The 26249-nt window shown below is 35.7% G+C and overlaps 1 protein-coding gene and 1 long non-coding RNA gene across 4 annotated transcripts; one reads left to right on the forward strand and one right to left on the reverse strand.

Annotated features, from left to right (window-relative positions):
- Positions 1-6018: 6018 nt before the first annotated feature.
- LOC103724023 (sucrose nonfermenting 4-like protein) lies at positions 6019-25553 on the forward strand. 3 transcript variants are annotated; one of them, XM_008815146.3, is made up of 14 exons: positions 6019-6271; positions 6375-7025; positions 12544-12631; positions 13081-13266; positions 16887-17021; positions 17128-17187; positions 18773-18862; positions 19411-19545; positions 20555-20699; positions 20819-20992; positions 23379-23442; positions 23538-23607; positions 25015-25132; positions 25207-25553. In XM_008815146.3, the coding sequence occupies exons 2-14, from the start codon at positions 6901-6903 to the stop codon at positions 25296-25298; spliced, it is 1482 nt and encodes a 493-aa protein (XP_008813368.1). In that variant the 5' UTR covers positions 6019-6271; positions 6375-6900; the 3' UTR covers positions 25299-25553. The 3 variants fall into 3 exon arrangements, with proteins under 3 accessions (XP_008813368.1, XP_008813370.1, XP_008813369.1); XM_008815148.3 differs by having other exon boundaries at positions 16914-17021; XM_008815147.4 differs by having other exon boundaries at positions 6021-6178.
- Positions 7415-12537, reverse strand: LOC120110308. The gene is made up of 2 exons (XR_005511230.1): positions 12321-12537; positions 7415-12159 (listed from the first exon to the last, which is right to left on the reverse strand). It is a non-coding gene; the product is annotated as an uncharacterized LOC120110308 (long non-coding RNA).
- Positions 25554-26249: the final 696 nt, after the last annotated feature.

Raw genomic sequence — 26249 nt, forward strand, 5'->3', positions numbered from 1 at the left:
AAAGAAAGGTCATTAAAAAGAAAATTATTATTATTATATGAATGTTTTAGAGAGAGAGAGAGAGAGAGGGGAGGGCTTTTAAGGAGGGAGGAGTGAATGACGGTACGGAAGAGATCCGCTATGAGGCTGCTTGCAAATAAAACCTTAGTGATTGCACCACTATGTGACACGTAACACGCTAATTTGATCCCACTTTTTTATAATTTGCGTGTCAAACGATTAGGGAAACGATTGAGTTATAAGTTCTCACCGATCCGCTGCATGAGTTCTCTCCGATCTCATCAAAAATAAGGCGGAAATATAAGTTAAATTACTAAAATACCATTCACCTCTTTAGCAAGTGTGGAAAACGGGACGAAGCCTGTGAGGCTGATACATGGAAGAAGTCTCGTGGAGAAGTCGGCGCATGTGATGAGACGAGACTAGGAAACTCGTTTGACGTTGACCGTCGGGTCTCGGTCAAATAAACCGACTGGTAGTTTGATCCGGACCGTTGGATCAATGTTGACGCCGATGTCCATGTGCTGATGGCAGAGGACAATACAGCAGAAGTCAGTGTACGAACCCACCTTTGTAAAGCCGGCACGTAGTTTATTAGCCATTGGATGGATTTTGAAATCTATGGGCACTTAAGAGCTACAATTCAAGGACACCACCTGGCGTCCACGCAGCGGGCGGCAAAAATTTGGCGTGATAGAGGTGTGAAATCTCTATACACGTGGTTTCAGTGTATAGCCGCCATACACGGTGATACTAATCTATTATTCTCTTATTCATTTTTACCGTCAAAATATCCTCCAGTTAACTCAAAAAAATATCTCAAAATATTGACCATAAATGTTCATCCTTCTACAGTAAGATATTAATACTTTTAATAAGATCATTGTGTTGAATTATTTTCCATATATATTAAATGATTCTCGAGTAGTGAGGAAATCTTGAGCGAATCCTATTCAAGGTTCTACCGAATTTTCATGTTTATCAAATAATTTTATTTTGATATAAGTATATTTAAACAAATTCAAAACTTAGCCATTCTTGTACATTGAAAAATATAATAACTTAGTTCTTTCGTATCTTTAGCCTTCGTGCAACAGTTATATTATCCGACCTTTTCAAATTTCATAGTGGTGAGAGTCTTGTGCACTGGAATACCTTTTAGAATTTTTATATTTCTATTTCTTATATTATTATTTATTTGGTAACATGAATTTTACTTCCTCACTACCTAATAAAATTAATGTTTTTTAAACAAAAATAATGTACCACCAAATAAAATAAAATGATATTTCCATAAAATAATTGATAATTTTAAATTGAATTACTCTAACAATTAAAACTTTGAAATAAAAATGTTGATAGATCTTGAATGGTCTAATTGGCTTGTGATTGGCAATACATAAATGAGTGAAATGATCAAAACAAAAAAGAAAGATAAAATAAAACTAATGTCCTGTCTTACTTAATGTTTCAAAAAAGAAAGGATTTTATATAAATTAGTTTCTGAAATATTTCATATTTGAATGTTAATTCCTATCCTTACATATTTATATAAAAATCATTTTATTTTTTTTATTTGTACAAATCAGTCCTTTAGCTAGTTTTCATTAACCAAATGTTAATTAATGGCTAGAGAGTTTGCTTTTTCTCCCTTGTTTGCCCTCATCTCTACTTCACCCTCTCCCTTGGGGACCAATGCTAGGAGGACATAACTTGAGACTCGATTAAGTGTACATACTAAAAGTAAAATATTTAACATATATGAGATTAATGATGTTAAGTATAAACAGATTATTTTGTTATCATCCTGTTAACTTAACTTGATGGATGTGTGAACAATAAATTACAAGTTTCCAAGTCTTAAAATATAAATATATAACATAATAAGGATTAATATATAAATATGATAGAATTTAAGGACCAATTTGTAAAAATCTAATCGATTTTTGCTACTATTTATTTAAGAGATATTGATAGTTTGAACAAAAAAATGGCTTTTCTGTTTGAAAAAGTGACAAATAATATTTAGGATATAGCTTTTTCTTAATTATTATGGCCATTACCTAGTTATGTATCCAACGATCTAGATTCTAGGGAGGGGCTAACTAGGACAGCCTTGACCTTTGGCACTTTTTTTTTTACATTAAATGGTTTTTTCAAGACTCTATGCTATTGTTGTACTTGTCAACCGAAGCTTTTATCATTGTGCTAAGCAGTAACCTTATATATCAACCTTTTTATGGTGGCAAAAATTACCGCAACTAAGAGGGCTCGCCAAATTCCACCTTGTTTTGGTCAGCTTGGGTCGACAATATTTGTCAAATATATATGGGTCAAACATTCTGACCTGAACTTTAAATGAATCATGTATAGCTTACAGCTTTGATCCAATCAGTGACATAAAATGTATAGTTCTATTTGGATCAAAACCATATAAGTTGGCTTATGTTGTCATCTTGGATAAAAATTTTCTTCATTGATATTTTTTTTAGCAACATTTGTTTAAATCCTTATGGACAAGAACCAGTAAGGATTGGATTTGACATATCAAGTTAGATCCATCGAGAATTGAATCTTGCAAAATAGATTCGATAAGGGTCAAATGAATGGCTAGGATCAAGGAACCCACCCATGGGTAGGTATGAGTCAAGAAGTATTGTCATAACATGGGGTTGAGTTCAGTATATCTCAAGATTTGATATGTTGTTATCCTTATCTAAACCATTAGCACCATATCTCCTCATCAAGTTGAGTCCCTTAATTGTGCTTATTGCAACTTGGGATGGTTTATACTATCTTGTGTTTGTATTTAATTGCATAAGGTTTTGGTCAATGCAACTCTTCCATAACCATCTCATAGATCCCATGAAGATAATATGAAGTAACATCTTTCCTTGCTCTTGTAAGTTTTTGCATGAGTTTTTTTGTTCTTTTTTAATAAAAGGGCTTGTAGGAAATCCCCAACTTTAAAGTAAAGGAGGGATTGATTCCAAATCATTTGGTCCATGTGCTAGGGATTTTACTAGCTTGATAAGTTGACACATTGGATTTAGACGCTTTTATTGATTGACTTATATCTATTAAAGATTATCTTGATTGATATAAGCTTATCAACCCATGAAGCATGTCATCAAAACAAGCTCAAAAACCAAGCTAACAGTTAGAGGAAGATTGTCAAATATTATGCTTGTGCTTATGATGAACCTATTAACATCTAAGATGCTATGCACAAGAAGCTAAAAGAGAAGTACATACTTGCAAATATCGCAATCAAATTTATAGGAGGTTTATACAACTTAACTTGGGAAATATAACAATTGTTGAATACATTGAGCAGTTTAATTAATTAATTACAAGTTATGGGATTATTTATTATGATGAACACCATACATCAAGATCCCAGCATGGCCTACGAGTTAACAAAAAAGTTGAGCTAGCATTGCATCACTTAGAGACTTTTGATGAGGCCTTTCATCAAGCTCTGCAATCAGATAAAGCTATTGGCCCATTGGCTAGCCGTCTAGCTCTTGGAGCCAAAGGGTCGGATTGGTCATCTCAGTCCAATTGCTTGCTCCATACAGAATAAAAAAAATAAAAAGATACAAAGCAGTACTCTCTATGAAAGAAATGGAACAAGTTCGATGTTTCATATGTCACAAGTATGGTTACTTTACAAACAGATGCCCTACCAGTGGCTCGAACTATTGTATTTGGAGGAACTTATCTATAAGTCACCTGATGAAACCCATGGAAAATTTTGCTAAACCTATAGCATATATTGATCAACTAGCCTATGATGAAGAAGTAGAAGTGCTTGCCTTAATGGACTTTTAATGGCTTTCCCCTCTCCTCCCCCTCTCTCTCTCTTTTATGGTTTCTTAGCCAAGAACTCTAAAACAATGAGCCATCATCTTTACCATCACCTGCGCTTACTAACTAGCACCTATATGGACTCCAAAATATAGTTTTAGTATAAAAGTAATATGCTAAGAAATCCAATTAATTTGAAATTTATGATATAGTATATTCAATTTTTCTATGATTTTTAGAATTTTTCTGAATTTCAAATTCGTACTCTTCTAAATGAATATATTTTTTTTGCCAAAAAAATAATATCTGAAGAATACTTTTTTCAAGGAAAAATATTTTTTCCTTTCATGTTTTTTTTTCTCGTGATTTAGTTATTTCGGATTTGGTTGGTTCACAAATATAACATATTTAAATAACTTTATTGGTTGGTTTTCATGTTTTTTTTTTTTTTTTTTGATGGCTTATCAACTAAGAACTCTAATATGGTGAGTCATCATCCTCACACTGCCAGCTAGATAACACCTATATGAACCTGTATTTCCCTAAAAAAAATATTTTTTGATTGAAAATAATATAACAACATTACTTTTCTAAAATAAAAATAATTTTTAATAGGAACATAATATATTATGATATGGCATATTAGATTTTTCCATTATTTTTTAAGAATTTGTGCTAATCTAAAAGAAAATAATTTTGAATTCATATGTCTGTAAAAGGAAAATATGTTTTAATAAAAAATAATATCCTAAGAATACTTTCTTAAAAGGGAAATAATTTTTCTATATGATGATTTAGTTATAACATGCTTGGTTGGTTTTCAGATAATGACATATTTAGATATCTTTTGATTTTTTTTGATTTTTCTAGATATTTCAAAACAATTTCTATGAATTTTCTTCTAATTCTTTGTGGAAAATAATTTTTAATATAAACAAAATATGTTAAGAATAATTTTCTAAAAGAAAAATAAATTTCAATAGGAACATAATATGTTAAGAAGAGTTGAGCTAATTGTAAATTTATGATATGTTATATTCAATTTTTCTATAATTTGTTTAGATTCGTACTTCTTTAAAAGGAAAATAATTTTTAGAAAATAAGTTTATATTCTTACTTTTCTAAAAGAAAAATATTTTTTAGTGAGAAAATAATATCTTAAGAGTACTTTCTTAAAACAAAATAATATTTCCTTTCCTACATGCTAATTGAATTATAAAAGAATTATTTGGTTCACAAATATAATATATTTAGATAATTCTGATATATTTAGAAACTTTGATTTTATATTTTTTTAATATTTTAGAGGATTTTTCTATTTTTTTCTATTTTTCTTGAATTTTGGAGAGGGGTTAAGTTTTTTCTTGATCATCCAGTAGATGGCTTTAATATATTTAGATAAGTTTTAGTTTTTTTTTTTTTGATATGTCAGATAAATTTTCTATAAATTGTCTTCTATTTTTCTTAAATTTTGAGGAGAGTCAAATTTTCTCCTGTCCATCTATTTAATAGATGTAAAGATTTGAGTATCTAAAATAACAACATAATTAAACGCATCAAACAAGTTTCTTTTTTTTGTCTTCTTTATTTAAAACCTATCTAAAAGATTAAAAATATTAAATCTATGATTGAGTAAGAAATAATGAATTGCAGTATACTTTGATATAACCTAATTCCTTCAACATGATATACCGTCGCCACGGGCATACAACATAAATATAAATTGCTAATAATAGATTATATTCAAAAATAAGAATTATACGGATATAGTATAGAATTTCGTAGTGCGGAAGCCAAAAATCTAATTATGCATGTAAATTTTCTTAAAGTATAGAACCTAGCAGGCTGTTTGCTCCTTTTTTTTTTTTTTTTTTTTGAATGATAAAAGGCTGGTTGCTCCTTTAACATGACCCTAAATCCCAAACAAAATCTAATTATATAAATTTTAATTACACATACCAGTTGGGCCGTGAATGGGCCGGGCTAGCCGGGTTCATGGAAAGGGGCCCATGTGCCCGGGAATCTCGGTCAGCTACGTCCGGTCACCTGCCCGGGAGCTCATATCCGCGGGGCCCACAGAGAAAACGGTACATCCACCGTACGATTCGATATCCGCGGCACTGATCTCCTCGCCGCGACCGCTGTTCCCTGTACTGCCCGTTTCCATCAACGAAAGAAAAAAAAACCCACAGAAAGAGCCGGGAATATTGTTTCGTTGGAATTTTTCTTTTTATTATTCTCTCTTTCTCTCTCCTCCCCAACCTCTTTTAATTCTCCCTTTTCGTCTGGATTCCAATCTCTTCATCTCTGTCGTTCTCGTTTCCTTTGGATTTTCGAGCTCGTATCCGTGAGGAACGAAGAATATGCAGTAAGATTTCTCTTCTTGCCCTCTTCCCTAGGGTTAGGGTTCTGGATTTGGTCTCTGACGGCTCCCGGAATCTCCTGTACTGCCAGAAATTAGGTTTCTGAGATTCTTCTCCTTGTTCTTTTCCTTCGCTCTGGGTTGAACTTTCTTTTGATTGTTTGTTTTCTTGTTTTGGGATTGATTGGGGCGCGAATTGCAGGGTCTGCTGACGGGGATTTTGGATTAGCGTTGGTTTGGGATCTGAGGAGGGGTGAGGACGTGGAAATTTGAAGATCTGGAGGTGGTGATTCTGGTGGGATTGTAGAATTTGAGATTTCTTTTCTTGTAAACTGGTCGGAGGAGTGAGATTTTAGTGGAAAAAATCTTTTTGACCGGAGCTTGTGGTGATTTCATGCTTCGTTGGGCCGTTTACCATCTCCTGGCTCGGAACGTGTGATCACTGAGGGGTCCTCTGCGTATGCTGTGGAGGATCCCGTTGCAGGAAGAAGCTTAAATTAAGGTTAGGGTTTCTTTTTTTCTTTTTTGTTGGTGTTGTGTTCTTGGTGCAGTGGGACATGCTCTCCTCTTCCCACGACTTCCATGAGATTTTGTGGCGAAGGGAAATATTGAAGGTCGTTATTTAAGTGAAGGCTAGAGATTGCACTCTTGGGTTGGAGTTGGAAGTAACCTAAGAAAGTTATTAGGAATCTTTTTTGGGGTAGTTCTCTGGAAGGATTTGAAGAAAAATGTTTTCTTCGGGGATGGATCCACCGCAAGAGCCCAGTGGACTTGCAGGTATTACGCTAGTTCCGACACGGTTTGTGTGGCCGTATGGTGGGAAAAGGGTTTTCCTAACTGGGTCTTTCACAAGGTATATTCTGTAGTTTCTTTTTCTTTAACTACATTTTCCTTTATCCATGTTTTATTCCTTTATCCATGACACTGCTCTTTGTTTTGTTTTACATATTTCAGCTACTGTTTTCATTTAATGGTTGTTGGTTGTCTTCCCTCTTATCATGTGTATCTTATGTGTATCTTTCAGTTGCATATTGCTGTAGCTTTAATTTAGGTAAGAGTCATGCTTTAAAAATGTGATACCATTTCTACGTGCATTTTCTGAAATCACTTGAAAGTTGTTATGAGGTGAATGTTATAATGTGAAATAATACTAAGCTAGAACTTAACTACTGTACATGTACACGACAAACAACTGATTAACATAAGAGACGTGCATTTTTAATGCTCTCTCACTAATAAAACCACAATATACGAGAAAACCTATAATAAACATCTCCGGGAGGTACTGCAACTATTATCCATCTTTTGCATATGCAATTCAAAAAATTTGTTCATTCGTCAAGTGTCTGACCAGAGGCTTGATATTGATGATTGATAGACATATGAATTGCAGGCAACTATTTGAATAGGCTGCATAAGGAAATTTATGATTCGCTGACATTCATAATTCATTGCTTTGATGGGACAACCATCGTAGTTCCAGTAGTAGCATTTGTCTCACTCCTCCAGGGGCAAATTGATCATAAACATTAGTAGATTTTTTTTTCAGCTAAAAGAATTTTCTACTCCATGGAATGTGGGTCGTTCTTGAAGCTCCTATCTCGATTAAATTGTTTAAAGATGGACGACATTTTCATAATCTTATGCTGACTTTAGGTGCCTATTTTAACTTCCATGGCCTCCAAAGATATATTGGTTATTACATCTGTATTATGGATAAGTTGTTCATAGCTATTAATGCATTCTCTCTCCCTCCCCCCCTCTCCCCATGAGCTGTGCACCTATAGTTTTATCACAAGTTGTCATTAGCTTTTGTTAGTTCTCGAGAAAGCATATTCAATTCAGATGTATGAACTCTTATACCTTTAAGGGAAAACAAAGCATCCAAAACTTTCCATTAATTTCTAAATTGCCCATTACTCATAAGTTTCTTTAATCTCTCTCGCCCTTCTTATTCTGCCTCTCTATTGCCATGGACCCATTGACGCCACCATTGCCAACAAGAATGGTGGCATCGTCATCAACCTCAGATGGATTATCTAGTTTGCGGCCTGCCCTATTTTCAATGTTGTCAAGGCCACATACCCCCTTGTTGATCTTGTTGTCGACAAAGACCACATCAGTGTGAGTGGTGTTCCCTTGTTTCATGGCTTTTTATCTTCCTCCGATGCGCACTCAACCTCCATCACTGTTAGAGGCAGTAATTTACTCCATCTCATTGGGTTTCGATCCGGCCCGACTTCAATGGGACATGTTTTCACCCGACTTGATCATATATAAGCCTTGATGATTATGATGGTAATGGAGAAGAAAGTATTTTGATTGATCATGAGAAAGATTAATCATATGAAAGGCTATAACATACATGCTTAGTTGCTTGATTATGATGATAATGGAGAAGAAAATTTTGGCTTGATCATGAGAAAGATCAATCATGTGAAAGGCTACAACATACATGTTTAGTTGTTAGTTTTTTATTTAGTTGATTGATTTTCTTAATTTAAGGGATGTTATACTTTGTAAAGGATAATATTTCTGTTTGTTGTTTCTATTATTGTTAAAATTTGGTTTCTTATTTTTTATGTCTTCAATTCTTACTTTGTTTAATGTTATGTGAAGTACTAAGATTTACTTTTATATTCTTTTTTATTTGTTTGATTTGTATGCAAAATAATGATTTTTGCAGCTTTACTCGCCCTAGCCTGTCCCAGCTTGCACTATCTAAGTCTACTTGCCCACCCCACCTTGAGGCAGGGATGGGGCAGGTAATAGCACGTGGTTCTCAATTATGGGGCGGGTATGGGTAATGGTTTATTCAATCCATGACTGCCCCATTGCCATCCCTAATTACTGTTGATGTTGTTGCCACCTCCAATCTTGCCTTGTTGGTTGCCCTCTCCAAACTCACCATCATCTTTGCCCTCTTGAACTTCTTCAATGCTGCCGACAACATTGTTGTCTTCAAACTTCCCACTGTCCCTGTCCTCTCCAAACAATATTTACGAGAAATGGATTTCGCACTTCCATGATAGTTTTCCAAGAAATTGAATCTGGAAACAGATTTGGTGTGTTGGTATACATACTCCAAAGTGCGTATCAAGTGTCCAAGGAAACGTTGTGAGAATAACACAGAGGAAAAATCACCAGAACTAGGACTCTGAGTGGATAAGGAGTTTAAATAATTTCTTTGATGGATGTGATAAAATCACTCTTATTATGGTATGCCATGTCTTTTTTTGTCTTTTTCTTATATAAGAATGAAATATAGCAAATAGAAAAATTGAAAAGAGTGGTTTCTATGTATTAAGTTCGTTGTTACTATTAAATCACCCCATGTTTGAGAAGCTAATGAGAATTCAATGAAAACAAGTTCATTTAGTGATTTTTCTTGAGAACTTTTATATTTTTTGCACTAGAATGTGGTATGTGCGATGCACATCTTATTTTTATTTAAGAATAAAATTTATATAAATAAACAATAAATAAATGCTAAAAGTTTTTTGATTTCTAGAAGAAGGACTTGAATCTTTGATCTTGTGGGTAAAAATGTAAAGTAGGGGAGGGGGAGGAAATGTGTTATATAGGAAATGGTTATAGGAAATAGTGCAATGAGGAAACACAAATGGTCAAACATGCCTCATACACGGATACATCGTAGGAGTTCATGTTATATAGTAGTATAGGTATATTTTTAATTTTTCCTGTTTAAGAATTTTGTTTCATATTTCCTAAATTGGGAATTTCTTAATCATTAGCTTTTTGCCACTCAATTAATGTTTCTCGCAATAATTTCCTCTCATGGTAACTATGTGCCTAACTCCCCATTGCTGTCGCCTAATCCTTTTGAAAGTCGCCACTACCATCAACCACATTGCTGATTTCCAACCCCTACAGACAGCTGCCTTCATCAATTTTTCTATCACCACGAACCATGCTTTTGTCTCCAACTTTGTCATCATCACCATTCTCTTCGCCATTACCACTATCCTTCTTTCCGAATATGCCACCACTGATTTTGGCTTAGGGTGGGAAGGACCAAGGCAAGAGATATTATAAGAAAAAAATATTTATATGTGTACATTTACGCATACATAAATATAGATATACAAAAAGAGAGAGTTAAGGATGGGTAGTTTATGAATGGTAAGAAAAAGCTAGGTATCCTTTCTTTGGGATATAATAGTGAAATAGACTTTTGTCCTAGAAGGATAAGACTATGCTCTAGCATTATCATTTCTTGTATATGCAGGGCACCAAATAGCTAGACTTATTGAGACAAAAAATTTAAAATAAAATGGGGTAGGTAATTGATAGAGAACTGCACTGGGTTCTCCTTTTTTGTTAGGGTCAGCTACTACTGCATATCTTGCATGGCATGTGGTGTATATTATTCTCACATTAGACAAGCTAATTAATGTTAGCAGGTAATTTTTAACTTTAGAACTTAATTTCATAGGCATGAGAAGAATTTTATAGGCCTCAATGTCTTTGATCCTCTTGTCGTGAAAGTAGATGTCATTGTAGGACAAGTCGAGGAGCTTCACCTTTCTCTTTGCATACTCTTCTACATATGCTGCCAGCTTCTCTAGCTCCATCGTGCACAAGGTTGTGATACACCTGCATGCATGACCAGCCAAACATCAAAACTTCATCCATGAAGGTGTGATAAAGATTTTAATCGAGGTTCGAAAAACTGACCGTATTGTGGTAGGATACTCTTTGAACTGAGGTGTATCGAGCATGTGCTATGCTATACCAAAGTATTTCAAACCTTGGTTGAATCATGAGTAGACATGGGGGTGACCATGCTATCTATTGTACCGAAACATGATCAATACAGCACCATATTGTGGTACTCCAAACCTTGTTTTTAACAAAGGCAATGGACAATCCTACACTTCTAATCCTCTCTTTGTCTATATATATAATATCTCGTATTTTCTTGCACCAATTCTCTCATCCATCCCCTCCAACCTCCTCCATGATTGTTTCTTATGTCTCTGGCTTTCCTGAAACAACCAAAGTCCTTAAAATCATTAGTTTTTCTTTCAATAAAAATTAAGGTTTGCTGTACCGGTCGGTACCATACCGTACCAAGCGTACCATACTGGTACAGAACTATATGTTGTACCGTATGATATCGTTACTTGGCACACTGAGCTGTACCATACTGAACCACGTACTGATACTGTAATAGGATAGTACCGATATGGGGTCTGAACTAAAATTGCGAGCCTTGATAAGAACAATAATTGTTGCTTATCCAAAACAATATATGTTTTTAAAAATAAAATTGTAACTATAGTAGTGGGTGTTGCTATGGTTAAAATGAAAAATAATGAAGAATAGTAAAGAAGCAACAACAACATCTCATTATTTACTAAAGTATATGTTCTTTTTTTTTTTTGAGTAATCTAAGGCCGATAATTTTAAGTATTTCTACAATTAGAATGAACATTTGACTGATTTTTTTAGTAAGGTAGAAAATGAAAATGTCAAAAATAGCAGTGTTTCCCAATGACCAAATATACTGCCATCACCATTCAAGCCAAATATCTACCTAAAGCAAGACTATATTCTTAAAAATAAGTTTTAGTAAACAGTATATGAATTATATTTAGCAATGATCTAGGTTTAACATAAGAATGCCTGTCCTGAGGTTTTGGCATTACAACAAGTCAACAACTTTGAAGGCCTCCCATTACATTATTTCATACAAATAGCAGACTCTTAAAGATTGTTGTTTAGCTGTCATAAGTCTGTACCAGCAATTATTGATGGAAATGACAGTGATCATTTGTCAGTTTCACTATTCATCTATATAAAATAATTGTCAACTTTAAATCTTCTTGGCTGGAACGAATGTTTATATTTGGTAATTGATTTGTTGTCAGATGAGACGATTAACTTTCTCTTATGTTCATAATTTTCTTTACAACTCGTAATAATAGTTGTTAATGAGTTATGGCTCAGCTCTTAGATGGAACCTGCCTAATGGCACGTGCTTTGCATGCACATTAATGACCTAGTCTTTGTTAGTGAGAAGGTGGCCATCTCATGATTGATACAAACATTCAGCCAATGAGACAATGCCCACTTATCTTGCTAGTAACTGAGATGCTTTAATGCTATTATGCTTAGATGGAACCTGCCTAATGGCACGTGCTTTGCATGCACATTAATGACCTAGTCTTTGTTAGTGAGAAGGTGTCCATCTCATGATTGATACAAGCATTCAGCCAAGGAGACAATGCCCGCTTATCTTGCTAGTAACTAAGATGGTTTAATGCTATTACGGCACTTCCTAGGTTGGTTGCTTCTGTATTAGTATTAATTTTTATCTGATAATTCTGTTCGAATGTATGCCTCAGGTGGTCTGAACATTTACCAATGTCCCCAGTAGAGGGCTGTCCTACGGTATTTCAGGCTATTTGCAGTTTGACACCTGGTTTGCATGAGGTAATCCTACAATTCATTTCCATTATTATTGTTGTTGTTTGTTACTGTTGTGAACGTGTGATTATCATTATCAATAGTAAATAACGTTTCTTTCCCTAGAATTACTCCATTTTTGAGTTTTATATCACAAATAATAGACTTGTCTTGAGCTGTGTAACTTGGGCTGATTATTTGCTCGATATCCTAGTTTTATTCTTGGTTGTTTATGTAGGCAACCCTAGTAATTCTGTTGTAGCATTCATGTAGACTATGCACACATCCTCTCTGTAAATATTTGAACCACATTGTTGTTAGGTACAAATTCAGGGCCCATATTCTTATAAGCATTTATAGTATTTGCATATAATATTTCTGTGCAATTCATGTTTTTGCTGCTCATTCTGCAATAAATAGTATTGTGCTATCTATAATATCAGAATCTAATTTTCACTATATTCTGTGACATGAAGTACAAATTCTATGTTGATGGAGAATGGCGGCATGATGAAAGGCAACCTTGTGCGACAGGGAGCTATGGGATAGTGAACACTTTGTTCTTGACCAGGGCGCCTGATCCTGTACCTGCAATATTGAGCCCAGGAACACCTGGCAGCAGAATGAACATGGATGTAGACAATGAGGCCTTTCAGCATGTGGTAAGGACACAGTAATTTTTGCTTATGGTTATACACACACAAGTAAAACTTGTATGACGAAAGAAAGGCTTGTTGCAAGATTACAGCCTAGGTCTTGTTGTAAGATTACAGCCTAGGTCTGGTTGCAGCACAAAGAATACTTAGATTGCAAGAGGATCTGACATATTTCTTTTGTCTTCTTCTTTGTTTAATCTAAACTGCAGTGCACCAAATATTTTTTATGTAAAATATCAGAATCTAGTGATATTTAACTTTTAAGGTATGTACTGACAGGGAAACCAGCAAGGGAGTGGGAGAGGGAGAAGGAGAGAGAGGAAAAGAGAGGGAGGGAGTGGGAGAGGGAGGTGAATAGAGAGAGGGAGAGGGAGAGGGAGAGGGAGAGAGGGCGGCGAAACAAGATAGGGGCTCTGCCCCTGTTCCGGCAACGCGGAGGAGAGAGAGCTTCGAAAGCCCTCTCTCCCCCCTCCCTCTGCCTCTCTCGCGCTCTGTTAGCCTCTCCCCGCTCTTCCTCATCCTCCCTCCCTCTCTCTTTTTTTCCTCTCTTTTCTTCTCCCTCTCCCCCTCCCTTGCTGGTTTCTCGATCTAAAGGCCGGAACGGTCCTGGCTAGCCTCCGGTATGGCTTGGTATGCCCCAAACGGGGTGGTTCAGGACGGTACCTCCAACCTTGGTTGAATCCATGCAGTGAGATTACCTTTTGGTCAATAGATGGCAGCCAGCTTTATGATCTTTTAATCTTTTTGGAACCCTAGCATATTATTAGAAGCAAATCAAGAACTTCTATGCTATGAAGAAGTGAGTTACCGGGGCATATTGGGGGACAAATAGGAAAATCCACAAACCCACACATCAATTTAAAGGGAAAGCCCAAGATTCTGAACACCATGGACTCAACAACAAGAAATCAAGCAAAACCATGACTCAGTGATAGGAATCAGGGATTTCCCTTGGCACAAAAACCAGAAAATCAATGAACCATAAATGAACAAAGGGAAAACCCTACACCTTGAATACCATGGTTTCAAACAAGAGGAATCAAGCAAATCCATGGTTGGGTGGCCTGAATCAAGGGATTTCCCTTCGAATAAGGCATAAACCCTATCATCAATGGGAAAGGAAAACCCTAAATTCCATAATCGATGGTATCAAACGCAAGAAATCCAACATATCTGAGGCTCGGTGAGAGGAGTCAAAGGATTTCTCTGAGCACATAGAGGACATAAAGCCATAAGAAAAAAATCCTAGTATCAACAGGAAGGGAAAACCACAGATCCACAAATCCATGGACCTTCTTACCATGATTTGGAGAAAAATCACAAGACCAAGATGGACGGAAGTTACAAACAAAGGTTGAGCTGGGGCAAAAATGATGCTGGTTACCCTACAGCCCATCACCATCTACTGGAGCTGGACTGGATGATGGAGGACAATAATGCAGTCGAGCTTGAAGAAGGTGCAGCAAGGCAGATGATTGGGACTGACAAGGACCAATCTCCACTGGAGAGGGGCAAAGTGAACCATAGAGGAGCCCCCGGGGGGGTGGGGGGCGGAGCCGGGGGGCTGGGGAGTTGTGATGAGGTCGGAGACATGCAATCTGGGCCTAGAGAGGGTGGAACTACTCTGGAGGGTTGTAGGGGTCCTCTAGGGCTTGAAGGCGGTGATGGTAGTGGAGTAGAGAGTAAAGTGAGGGGAGAGTGGGGGAAAAGTGGGAGTGGCCTCATTGCGCCTCACACCTGTTGTGAAAGTAATTCTGGAACCTAATGGGGCCACAACCACTTTTGATCCTTTTTAGTTATTTCACCCAAAGTCACTTCTAAGCCCAAAATGACTTTAAATTTTCATTTTCGCAACCAAACATGTGAAAGTGACCAAATGCCACTTTCTGGAAGTGACTTTGGCCACTTTTAGGGCAGCCTAGCATGCACTTAAAAAGTAGCTTTTTGTGGCATATATTTAGGTTAATTCTTGCTCGCAGAATGGTTATAGTTTGAGCATCAGGTGATTACTATGTAGGTAATTTATATTTCTGTGTTTTCATTATAAGAGTTTGTAAATTATGTTAGTCTAAACCATATCCACATACCTAAATTTGAATTTGTAGTAGTTTGATTTTAACATCTTTTTGACAATATATGTTCCATAACAATGTTATCTTGCCAACCGTTTCTTTTCTCTCTGCATGTATCTGTATATTACTTGACTAGTGATAAAATCGCTTTGAACGGGTGCCTTGTGAGTAAAGGCAATTTTGAAAATCTTGGAAAACTAGTTCTAATGCATCTCTCTCTGGCACTATCTCCAACCTATTTATGACAACTTTAATCTATCCAAGTTGCTCGTAACATTTGATGTTCTTCCTCTATGCTTGGAAAAATAATATGAATTAGCTATTTATTCAATTTGGCCTGGCTGTCATTATAGTCCAAAAATTCATTGAATCCTTATTTATAATCCCTGTTGCCCAAAACCAGCAAATGATTTATGTGTGGTTCATTTACATATAGTCCTCCCAAGCGAATCGTTTATGTTGCTCATCAGTAGTCAATTTTCACCTAAATGAAACATTCCATTTTGAAATGTGAAACTTTTTGCCAATAAGTACTAGCTTTTGAGATTTTGGATGATTTTGTCTTGAACACATGGGTTTAAATAGGGGCACTTGGACATGACTTTACTTGTATTAAACTGCAGACAGTCATCACATGCACAAGAGTGTGTTTCTTCTTTGGGCCATTTATTGGATTCAAGATGATAAGAAATGTTTTGACGTTTCAACTCTGTCTTGGTTTAGGACATGCTTGGAGAGTTAATTTTAGGTCTATCCGCTAAAGTATTCTTGATTTCATTGTGTGATAATATTCCATTTCTACCCTTATTGTCCCATCTATTTGTGTCTTATGGAATTCTCCTTTGATTACTTTTGACTTCTCAACCATCCCGGTGGAAATTATGAAGATAATGAAATGAACTCTAGCTAGCTAGAATTGAGTAATGGCATTTTAAGCATCAAAAGGCAATCATTTTACTGTTCTACCTAGAATTCACGTATTAGATGCTTGCCATCGCAGGATCCTAATACTAATTTTTTGTTGTGTATCCAGTTGTAAGACAAAGCCCCTTGTGCTTAGTAAAAATAAATTTCCTCAACATGTAGCCTAAATAGTTCACCATGTTTCTAAAGCAAAAAAAGGCAATCCAGGAGTACAGTTAGTCGTAAGATAAAACATTTGTTGCTATATACAATAAAATAGAGTCTATTACCCAAGGAAAAAAGAGAAATGATATACTTAAAAGATATACACAAAGAAAAAAATACAATAAAGTAAGCTAAAGTTTTTATTACTAATAGCCATGAAAATATGGGGCCCTATCAATTGATTCTTTTTGAATGGGAAAGTCAAAATTTTCGTTGATTTCATTTTTCAGTAAATACTCATTGTCGGAGGGAACCCAATGTATTCCTTGAATCTGTTTAACCTTTTTTTTTCTATTCATGGTAAAAACTTTTCTGCTTAACTGGAGTAGAAGTTTTGTTAAAGATATATAATGGTTGATTATGGTGCACTTGATGTTACTGGATGTTTCCTCTCTGTAGCATTTTCATGTTTGCTGTACCAAGCAGGTGACATTGTCAGATGGTGCCCTGCAGGAGGCAACTCATAGGATTTCAGAGACTGATATACAGATTTCGCGCCATCGCATTTCTTTATTCTTGTCTACGCATACTGCTTATGATTTGCTTCCGGAGTCAGGCAAGGTATGGATGCTTTACCTTTTCTAAGTAGCCTGAACAATTATTGGAGAATATATTTTTGTTCTGGTGGCATTTTTTCCACTGACTAAACATGAATGTATAATTTTAGGTCATTGCTCTTGATGTTAATTTGCCTGTGAAGCAAGCTTTTCATATCCTCTATGAACAGGTATTTTCACTCCAAAAGTTTTCGGTACCATATTTTTTTTCCTTCTTGAAAGGTTGGCAATCTGTGTCAGCTTCCTTACATGCCCCGTCTCTTTGCTTATGATCGCTGTGGGGTTTTGAAAGGGAAGAGTTCTGGCAAGGCTGATTCTAGGATAGAGTAAAATTTGAAGTCTGTGATGGTTTCCACACTTCCAATTGAATGGAACATACCTTGATCTGCATGATGCAATGATCTGTTGATTGACTTGATTCAACTTCTACTGAACATATGAACACATTTCTCGACTGTTGCTATTCGGTGGGCGTTCATTTTATGACCTGGGGTATCACCAGAGAATGAGAAGTTTTGAAACAAACTATACCTGTTTTGGCCTTCTTATATATCAGCAAAGTTGACATGTCATGATTTTCTATGAGCCCGTAGATGATGTTTCATGCTTCTTGTATACATAATTACTTCCATCCATCATGAACAACTTTTTCATATCCCCAATTTTTCCAAAGCATGGTTCCATGTTGATGGTGTGACAGTGTTTGTTAACTTTGAGGTTTTTATGTTTCTAGAGATCCATTTTGAAGCCAAAGTTGTCAAAGACCCAAGGCATACTAAGGCAACAGGGTCTCTTGGAGCCTAGGCATAATGGGCAATGCAAAGTGTGCGCCTTGACAAAGTGAGGTGCAAAAATATCAATATCAATATCAATAATAGTGAATACACGATTCTAAACACATTTAACAATGAATTACCATTTGATGAAACAAATACAAATAAACGAAGCATTAGACATGGCATGTCAAATATCAAAACTTCAGACAATAATCACGATATGAAAACAACGATGATGGTACTACTAACAAGTGTAAACCACTGAACTACATAAAAATATAAACCACGAGAAAGTTCAAGTGATCAGAGATCAATTTTCTAAACTCAAAAGTCAAAACATGAAAGCAAACATGTAAATCCGATTGTCCGAGACTCCAAGATGCAAATGCAAAGAGACTAAGGTATTGATCATGAAATGTGATCTTAAACTATAAGGCATCATAAAAGTCCTACTCCCTAAAAATCATCCAAATCAACAAGAAGTGCAACATCGGCTTCATCTTCATCTGTAGCTAAAGAAGAAGAGAAGGAGCAACAGCAGCAACAACTAAAGAAGAAGAAGAATAAGAATAAGAGGAGAAGAACCCTTGGTTGAACCTAATCCACCTTTCTCTTGATTCTGCATTCATATCTTTTCTCTTCTTTTGGCCATAAGTCCCCAAATTTTGATATAATTAAAGGCTGAGATTTAAAAGTGATCGGACGGGCTTTTGTTCAAGGCGCTAAAAAAAGGCCTGCTTTTGTAGCATCTAAGCGAAGGGGCCTTGCCTTGGGGTAGGTGAGGTGCAGGAGCTGGGCTTTGCATGCACCTTGTTCCTAGGCACGCCTTTGACAATAATCTTTGATGTCAAGCGAGATTCCTTTAATTCTCTAACTAGAAATCTGAAATTATATATATGCATTTTTCTTTCCCTTTCAAGCCAGTATTTATATGTTGATTATTGGTTATATTTTTTTTCTGAAATAAAGATATTTTCAGGGAATTCCTGTGGCTCCTCTGTGGGACTTCTACCGGGGTCAATTTGTTGGCGTACTCAGTGCATTGGATTTCATATTAATTCTAAGAGAGGTTTGTATGCAACAGTTTGCCAACTTTATATGTTCACATCATATACCCAGTATATTCTGAATGTGCATGAATGGAGTAGGTCTGGAATACTGGTGTCCTTTTCTTGTTAATTGTGTTTAACATGTGACATCGAGGAGGTTGTTTAGTCCGTGAGAGAGATCGTACTTTTACCTAGCAATTTACTGGTTAGCAGATGATGCTTGCCCTCTTGATGAAGGCATCAAATTTGTATCTTATGTTTGGCTACAGATGAACAAATCATGGAGTTGGTGGTTACTAGTTAGATGGGTTTAAATTGCAAATGTGGGAATAGTTCTCCTTTCTTTTATTAAGTAGTTTTACATTCTAACCCTGGATTTGTTCTCATTGGATGAACATTTGCTTCCCTAAAGGGGAAATATATTGTTCAATTACAATTGAAGCAATGCCCAGTTTATACTGTACAGTTTGTTTGAACAAACAGACAAAGCAAGTTTTTGTTTTTTTTATTGTTTGTTTCTTCTTTCCTATTCTGTACCTAGTGTGCGTTAATGTGTTGCTGATTGCAGCTTGGAAGTCATGGTTCAAATCTAACAGAGGAAGAGCTAGAAACTCATACAATATCTGCTTGGAAAGAGGGAAAACAACTACTTGATAGGCAAATGGATGGACATGCGAGACCATGTGAACGGCATCTGATACATGTATTTTTTTACACGCTTCTTACTTAATGTGGTTCTGCCTCTTTAGCTTCTCGATTTTTAATTAATATTGTTGCATTGCAATTTGATGTGCATGTTAAGGAGGTAAACAAATTTGGGTAACATAATGGTACAAGTGGACCCTTGATAGCCCAACTAGCATATGGAGATTGAATTTTTTTTTTTTAAATTTATAAAATCAAAAGAGAGAATATATGTTTGATCAAAAATTCATGGTCATGGGGGAAAATCAAACTTGAGACAGCTTGGATTTGACTTTAGAATCTTCCATGCAGGAGGAAGAAGGGAGAAATTAAATAAATTGTAACTTAATCAAATCATTTTGGTATCTTGGTGGATGACCTTAGCTTACATTTTTTTTTTTATTGCTGTAATGACTTGAAGAAACATGGAGTTACTCTGTTGAAATATGAATAAAACTTTAAAGAACCACTTGTGATACATTTTGAATGAAGGGATTAGATTATCCTCCACATAGATTTGTTGCCCATTCCGCTGTAAAATTCTTCATTGGGGTCTCTTTTTAGGTCTGAAAAACATTCAGATATATACCCTTTTTCAGTCAAAAAAGGCGATAGACTCGTGAATCTGAACTAGATTGTTTAGATGAGGTATACATAAAATAACAATGAAGTATACATAAAATAACTTCTGGGAGAAACTGTAGGACAACAGTAGCTGAAATAATTAGTGGCATTATTTCTGAAAAATTAAACTCATATACATGTACGATGAGGAGGATCCTTGTTCTTGTGCAGAATACCATGTTCCAAAACTATGAATCTTTTGTCAGTGTAACATGTGAATTAGGATGATTCATAGTGCTGTTTCCTGCATTTTTTTTCCTTTTTCCTCTGAATGTTTCATTTTGCTGCTAGTGAATATCTACTTTGGATTTTTGATTTTATTAGTATCTTAGTTTGTTGCCATTGTCATTATATATGGTAAAATGCCATTTTGAAAACTTATCAGGGAGGTTTGGCATGTGTAGGCTGGTCCTTACGACTCCTTGAAAGATGTAGCGTTAAAGATTTTGCAAAATGAAGTAGCTACCGTTCCAATCATCCATTCATCATCACAGGATGGATCATTTCCACAATTGTTGCATCTGGCTTCTCTTTCTGGAATTCTAAAATGTAAGCTGTGTACTTTACTTTCCCATGGTCATGACCACTTGGCATTCCTGCAACACTATTTTACTATATATATTTTTAGCCATTTGAGTGTGCTTAGTAGTTCACTTTTACATTTCCAGGCATCTGCAGGCACTTTAAATACTCTTCTAGTTCTTTGCCTGTTCTACAACTACCAGTTTGCACAATTCCCTTGGGTACGTGGGTTCCAAAAATTGGCGATCCAAATGGCCGTCCACTAGAAATGTTGAGACCGAATGCATCGCTAAGCTCTGCCCTCTCTTTGTTGGTTAAAGGTGGACTCACAGTTCCTTACCTACTGCTTGTTGTAAACTTATATTAGGATCCAGTATTGCAATAGATTATGGGTTCCGTCTGTTTTATTTGTGTAATTTTGTGCTTGGATATAATTATGCTTTTGTATGTTTGCAGTATTATTACCAATTGCAGCGAAAAGAAATTTCATGACCTGTTGACATTATACATGTTATTATGCTGAGATGGATTGTAGGTTCTATTTGGTTCTATCATGGCATCTTTGACCTTCAATCTGTTTGTGTTTCTCATGGTTTGAAGTAATATTTGCTGAAAATTTTTTGTCATGTCCATTGCATCGTAAACCTACGTGATCATAACTCAATTTTGCCCTCTCTACGACCTTTTTAGTGTCGAATGCTCAATTATAATTCTAATCTTAAATTCTTTTTATGTGTGAAATATTATAAGTTTTTGTAAAATATTATCAGACAGTTGCGAGATTGTAATGAGAACTATTCACTTCTTACTGTTGCTTTTACCTTTTCTTTTTGTGTGTGTCTTTGTGTGTCCTAGATACAAGTTTATTTTTTCGAAGTAGATGCATAAGAAAAGAGGATATACTCATTTCTTGACTTGTTTAGGATTAGTTTTGGGGGATGAGATGAAAAGAGCATCAGTGGCCCCGCTTTTCTGTAGCATCAAATTTAGCAGGGTTATCACCAGGCATGCTCAAGACTCGTAAGGGTCGCTTATCCGACAAAATATCCAGGCCGGCCTATTGTTCTCTACCCCTTCTTGGTTCATTGTATTTTGTGTTTGATTTTTAGAGATGCAGACGTTAATCCCAGATTCAAGTCTTATTCTTGATTCTATAGTTTTCGGTTGCTTTCAATGAGGCATGGGGTTGATGTGGATCTTACTTACTACATCCCATGACACGTGCACTAAATGATTCTGCAAGCCAGCATATTGTATTGGGTCCTAGTGTGTTGATATCATCACCATGTTTTTGTGCCGAGATCTCTTCCTATGACAACAAATTTATGGACAAACCACAAATGGTTGGACCTGATTTGTTGCTCAATTCTAAAGAAAATTATGGCCTCATGATTTGGTTGTTTTTTTTATAATTTAGGTAGGGTTGAATTCTCAAGCCATAAATTTTACTTTTCTAACGAATATGGAGATCTAGATCCACCATACTTGAAGGAAAAAAAGGGAATATTTTATATCATTCTTCTCCAGTCGCTTGCAGATGACATTTCTGCTAATATATGGGCTACGGTGACTTATATTTTGAGGGAATATAAACCATGTATAAGATAACAACATCACCTATTACGAAATAAAGCCAAATAGATATTTATGTCCTTAATTCTGTCACGACACCTTTAAACCATTAAACTTGCTCCAAAATTGTCAGTGAGTAGCTTCTAATACATTCAAAAGATGTGTTTGTCCTAGTCATTTAACCATCATTTGCTAGGACACTGATACAGCTTGATCTCAAACTGACCATTTTAACGTTTAACAATCATTAGATATGGAAAAGGAATATAAATTTAAGTTCTAAACCTAAGCCTCTGTTTGTTGAGAAAGTTTGTTTTTGAGGGATTTCTTTTGCATTATTTGATGCTAAAAAGAAAATTCAGTAAGAATAAAAATTTAAGTTCTAAACCTAAGGCTCTGTTTGTTGAGAAAGTGAAAGGAGAGAAAGTTTGTTTTTGAGGGATTTCTTTTCCATTATTTGATGCTAAAAAGAAAATTCAGTAAGAAAATAAATGCCAAAATTTTCTCTACCAAACCTTTTATAGTTTTCATTCTCGAAAAGTATTAAGTGACACGAAAATGACAAGTAGGCAGATATGATAATATCTTATCCACTTTTCCACAATTTTCTATGCAATTTTATTACTTCAACAAAACATGAGAAAATACCTAATTTTTTTTCCTGCATTTTATCTTCTTCCACTAATTTCTCTTTTTTTTAAAATTTCATTCTTATGGAAACCAAGCAGACCTTAATGTTTCATTTGGCCCTAGACTAAAGTCAGAGGCTAAAGTGAGTAGTAGTTAGCATGTTGGGCTTTGCGCTGTGCTGGATAGTTGCTATTGACAGCTCCTAGATGGAGTGATGATGACAAAGGAATGGAGCTTTTTATTATGTTATCCCTTCTTGATTAATGAAGATATTATCTTTTCACTACTGGGTAAATGCATATTTTTCTGCAACTATGTTGATTGATTTTGATATTACATATTTAATTGAAGCATGTAGAGATTCTCTCTCTTTATGCTTCCAAGAAGCAATTGAGAATTTAATGATGCATATATTAATTGGCTTTAGTATTTTGTGCTTTCTGTGAAATTAATCAATTCTTCTATGAAGTGTCTTACGCCTGTTCTTGTATCAATTGCCTTCAGCCCGAGTTAGTTCAATACCTATAGTTGATGACAATGACTCATTGCTGGACACATATTCGAGAAGGTATGTTATATTTCCGTCTTTTTATATGCTTTAAACTGATTCAGATGTTCCTTATATGTGGTTTCTAAGTAAGGTTCTGTTGCTTCGGTCTATAGTGACATCACGGCTTTGGCTAAAGACAGAGCTTATGCATATATTCGCCTTGAAGAAATGAGTGTTCATCAGGTAAAAGTAAAGCTCTCTTTGTATTAACTCTATGAAGATGCATACAGGGCATTAGTTGCTTGAAGGGCATTTTTTTATACGATCTAATTTTGTGGACAGCACATTTTCATTAAATGTCCATACATGCTTGCATGTGGATTTTGTTAGGATACGGGTGAAATTTAAACCAGAATATAGAGGAAGCTTAGGAGAATATAGAATGAAAAAATAATCCATGGAATACGAATTTAGTGGGAATATCTGTGGAAAGAAGTCAGGAGTGGCTCAAAACATCCTTGATCTATATTGTTCAGAAAATTGGAAGATGGCTGAAAACATTGTAGAGTGGGTTTCATGAAGGGATTTTGCTTGGAAAATTGAAACTGTGATTGCCACAGACAGGTGAAATTTGAAAGCTGATTGTGTAAGACTGCAAAATCAGGCTGCAGTGTTGTCTTGGAGCTGTGGATGCTTGTGGAAAACAAAGTGCTGGAACATCAGCATAAACTACATTTCCTTACGATGGCTATTTATTTTTGGCTTGGTATTCTATGGATAAGCTTGTATCAGGCAGGGTAAACTACCTCAGAACATATCTAGCCATCAAATATGCCGAGGTATTATAGTCAGATATTTCAGTGGTTAATTATTGGTAGTGGCCTCTAGATATATCTAATCACTCAATGATATTTTTGTTGTCAAGGCTATTTTGGGCATAGATATCCTCATCACTTAAGTAGGACAGTCTGGAGACTGCATCTTTCATTCTGTTGGGTGCTGTAACTAGTATTGTCAGGAAAGAGATTATTCCAGGGAGCTCAGAAGTTGCTCTGGAAGAGGATAAAGTTATCAGATAAAAAAATCATTCATGTTGAAAACCTTACAATGTCCACTTAGGAGATAAAGATTATAGATATGACATGATACAGGTTTATTGATATGACAATTTTGATAGCTTAGTATTCTATGCATCTGAGACATGACAACAAAGAAATTGTTATTACAGCAATATTGCTCACACACCAACATAACATGGACATCCATGCACCATTTGGTCTTCATTCTCAGCTTGTACTATATAAAGCAATCTTCATAGAATAACATAAACATCAGATGTCTGATACATATCATGTCTCTTAAGGTTAACAGTCAACAGAAGGAAAAAAAAACTGCCCTCATCCCTGGCACGTCCGAGATGTTTCCTGTATCCGAAGCCTTTTTTGTTTTTATTCTAATTTTTTAGAAGGATATAGAATAAGTCTCTGACATGTATCCTTGATGTATCTGATGCTTCAGTATCTGATGTGGATTGAGTATGGCCACAGCATGTGATTTGGAGCATGCTGCATATTCTAGTGAATTTCATCTCAGTTACTTGGTACCTGTCTTCTTTTTTCTTGAGACCATCTTATGCTCTGCTAAATTTAGGCACTGCAACTTGGGCAAGATGCAAATTCTCCATACGGAATTTTCAATGGGCAGAGATGCCAGATGTGTCTCCGCTCCGATCCTCTGCAGAAAGTGATGGAGCGATTGGCAAATCCTGGTAATGATCAGTTCTCATACTAGTTTTCTTATTTGAGGTATCATGTGTTAGTTCCACATATTACTTGATTTCAGGAGTGCGGCGTGTCGTTATTGTCGAGGCTGGAAGCAAGCGTGTTGAAGGCATAATTTCATTAAGTGATGTATTCAGGTTTCTGCTGGGTTAGCCTGAAGCATCAACACCTGCTTGTATGCAATTTAGGCTACTGGCAGAACCGTTTCACTTTTTCTGTGAACAGGTTGTCAGCCTACCTTCTTTGGCTGAAGGTGTCATATGTGATGTTTTTCATCAATAGCCTGTTCTTTTCTAAGATCGAATGCCCACCAGGGGTATGTAAATTTTAGGATTTTTTTTCTTTTTAATTCTTTTTGTCCCATTTAATACCCTGATCTCCTGATTGTTATTATTGAGATTGTCCTGACATGTGGTGCCATGGTTTCGAAGGGTTTTTCGTGTTCTATCAGAGCATGAACCTCTTAGTACATTGCAAGCCAAAGCCACCAACAGATAGGCATAAATAGAAAAGAATTGAAGGGATGCTAGGAAATTTGGTTTTAGCCCTGCGAGAGATGATGCTGGTTTCATCCGACGCCATTATTTGTGGTGGGGCAGGATGTGAGCCTCAATACAATCCTGTAGGAGAGGATTTGAAAATAAAATTATTTATTCATTCTGGATTTGGAACAAATATTTTTAACTGCATGTGGACAAGTGCTGAAACAGGTTTAAAACCAAGATACGTAAAATTGGCTATGCATGTAAAGTAATATTTGTGATTGAATTGCTTGCAGATTGCAGTTTTTATTCTTTATTTTTTATTCTTGAATAGTTTTTAGATTGAATGGATGTCTTCTGCATGCTATGATGGGCAGGAAACAGCTTCTAAAATAGTTCTCTTTAAGTAAGGTGTCTATGCAGCCCGTTTAGGTTGGAACGAAAGATCGCTAGGTGTAGCAACTGATAAAAAGTCTTCTTTTGAGAAAATAAAAATTTAATGTTTGGCGGTATTGGTGGGTAGGTATGAGGTCATCTAGCGTAAGCATGCATCCGTATCTGGAAAAATATTCTCTGAAGCTGTCTTTACGTTCTTTGTTCGCGTTCAAATAAAAAACATTCA

This window comes from Phoenix dactylifera, chromosome 1, assembly GCF_009389715.1.
Source record: "Phoenix dactylifera cultivar Barhee BC4 chromosome 1, palm_55x_up_171113_PBpolish2nd_filt_p, whole genome shotgun sequence".
NCBI classification, from domain to species: Eukaryota; Viridiplantae; Streptophyta; class Magnoliopsida; order Arecales; family Arecaceae; genus Phoenix; species Phoenix dactylifera.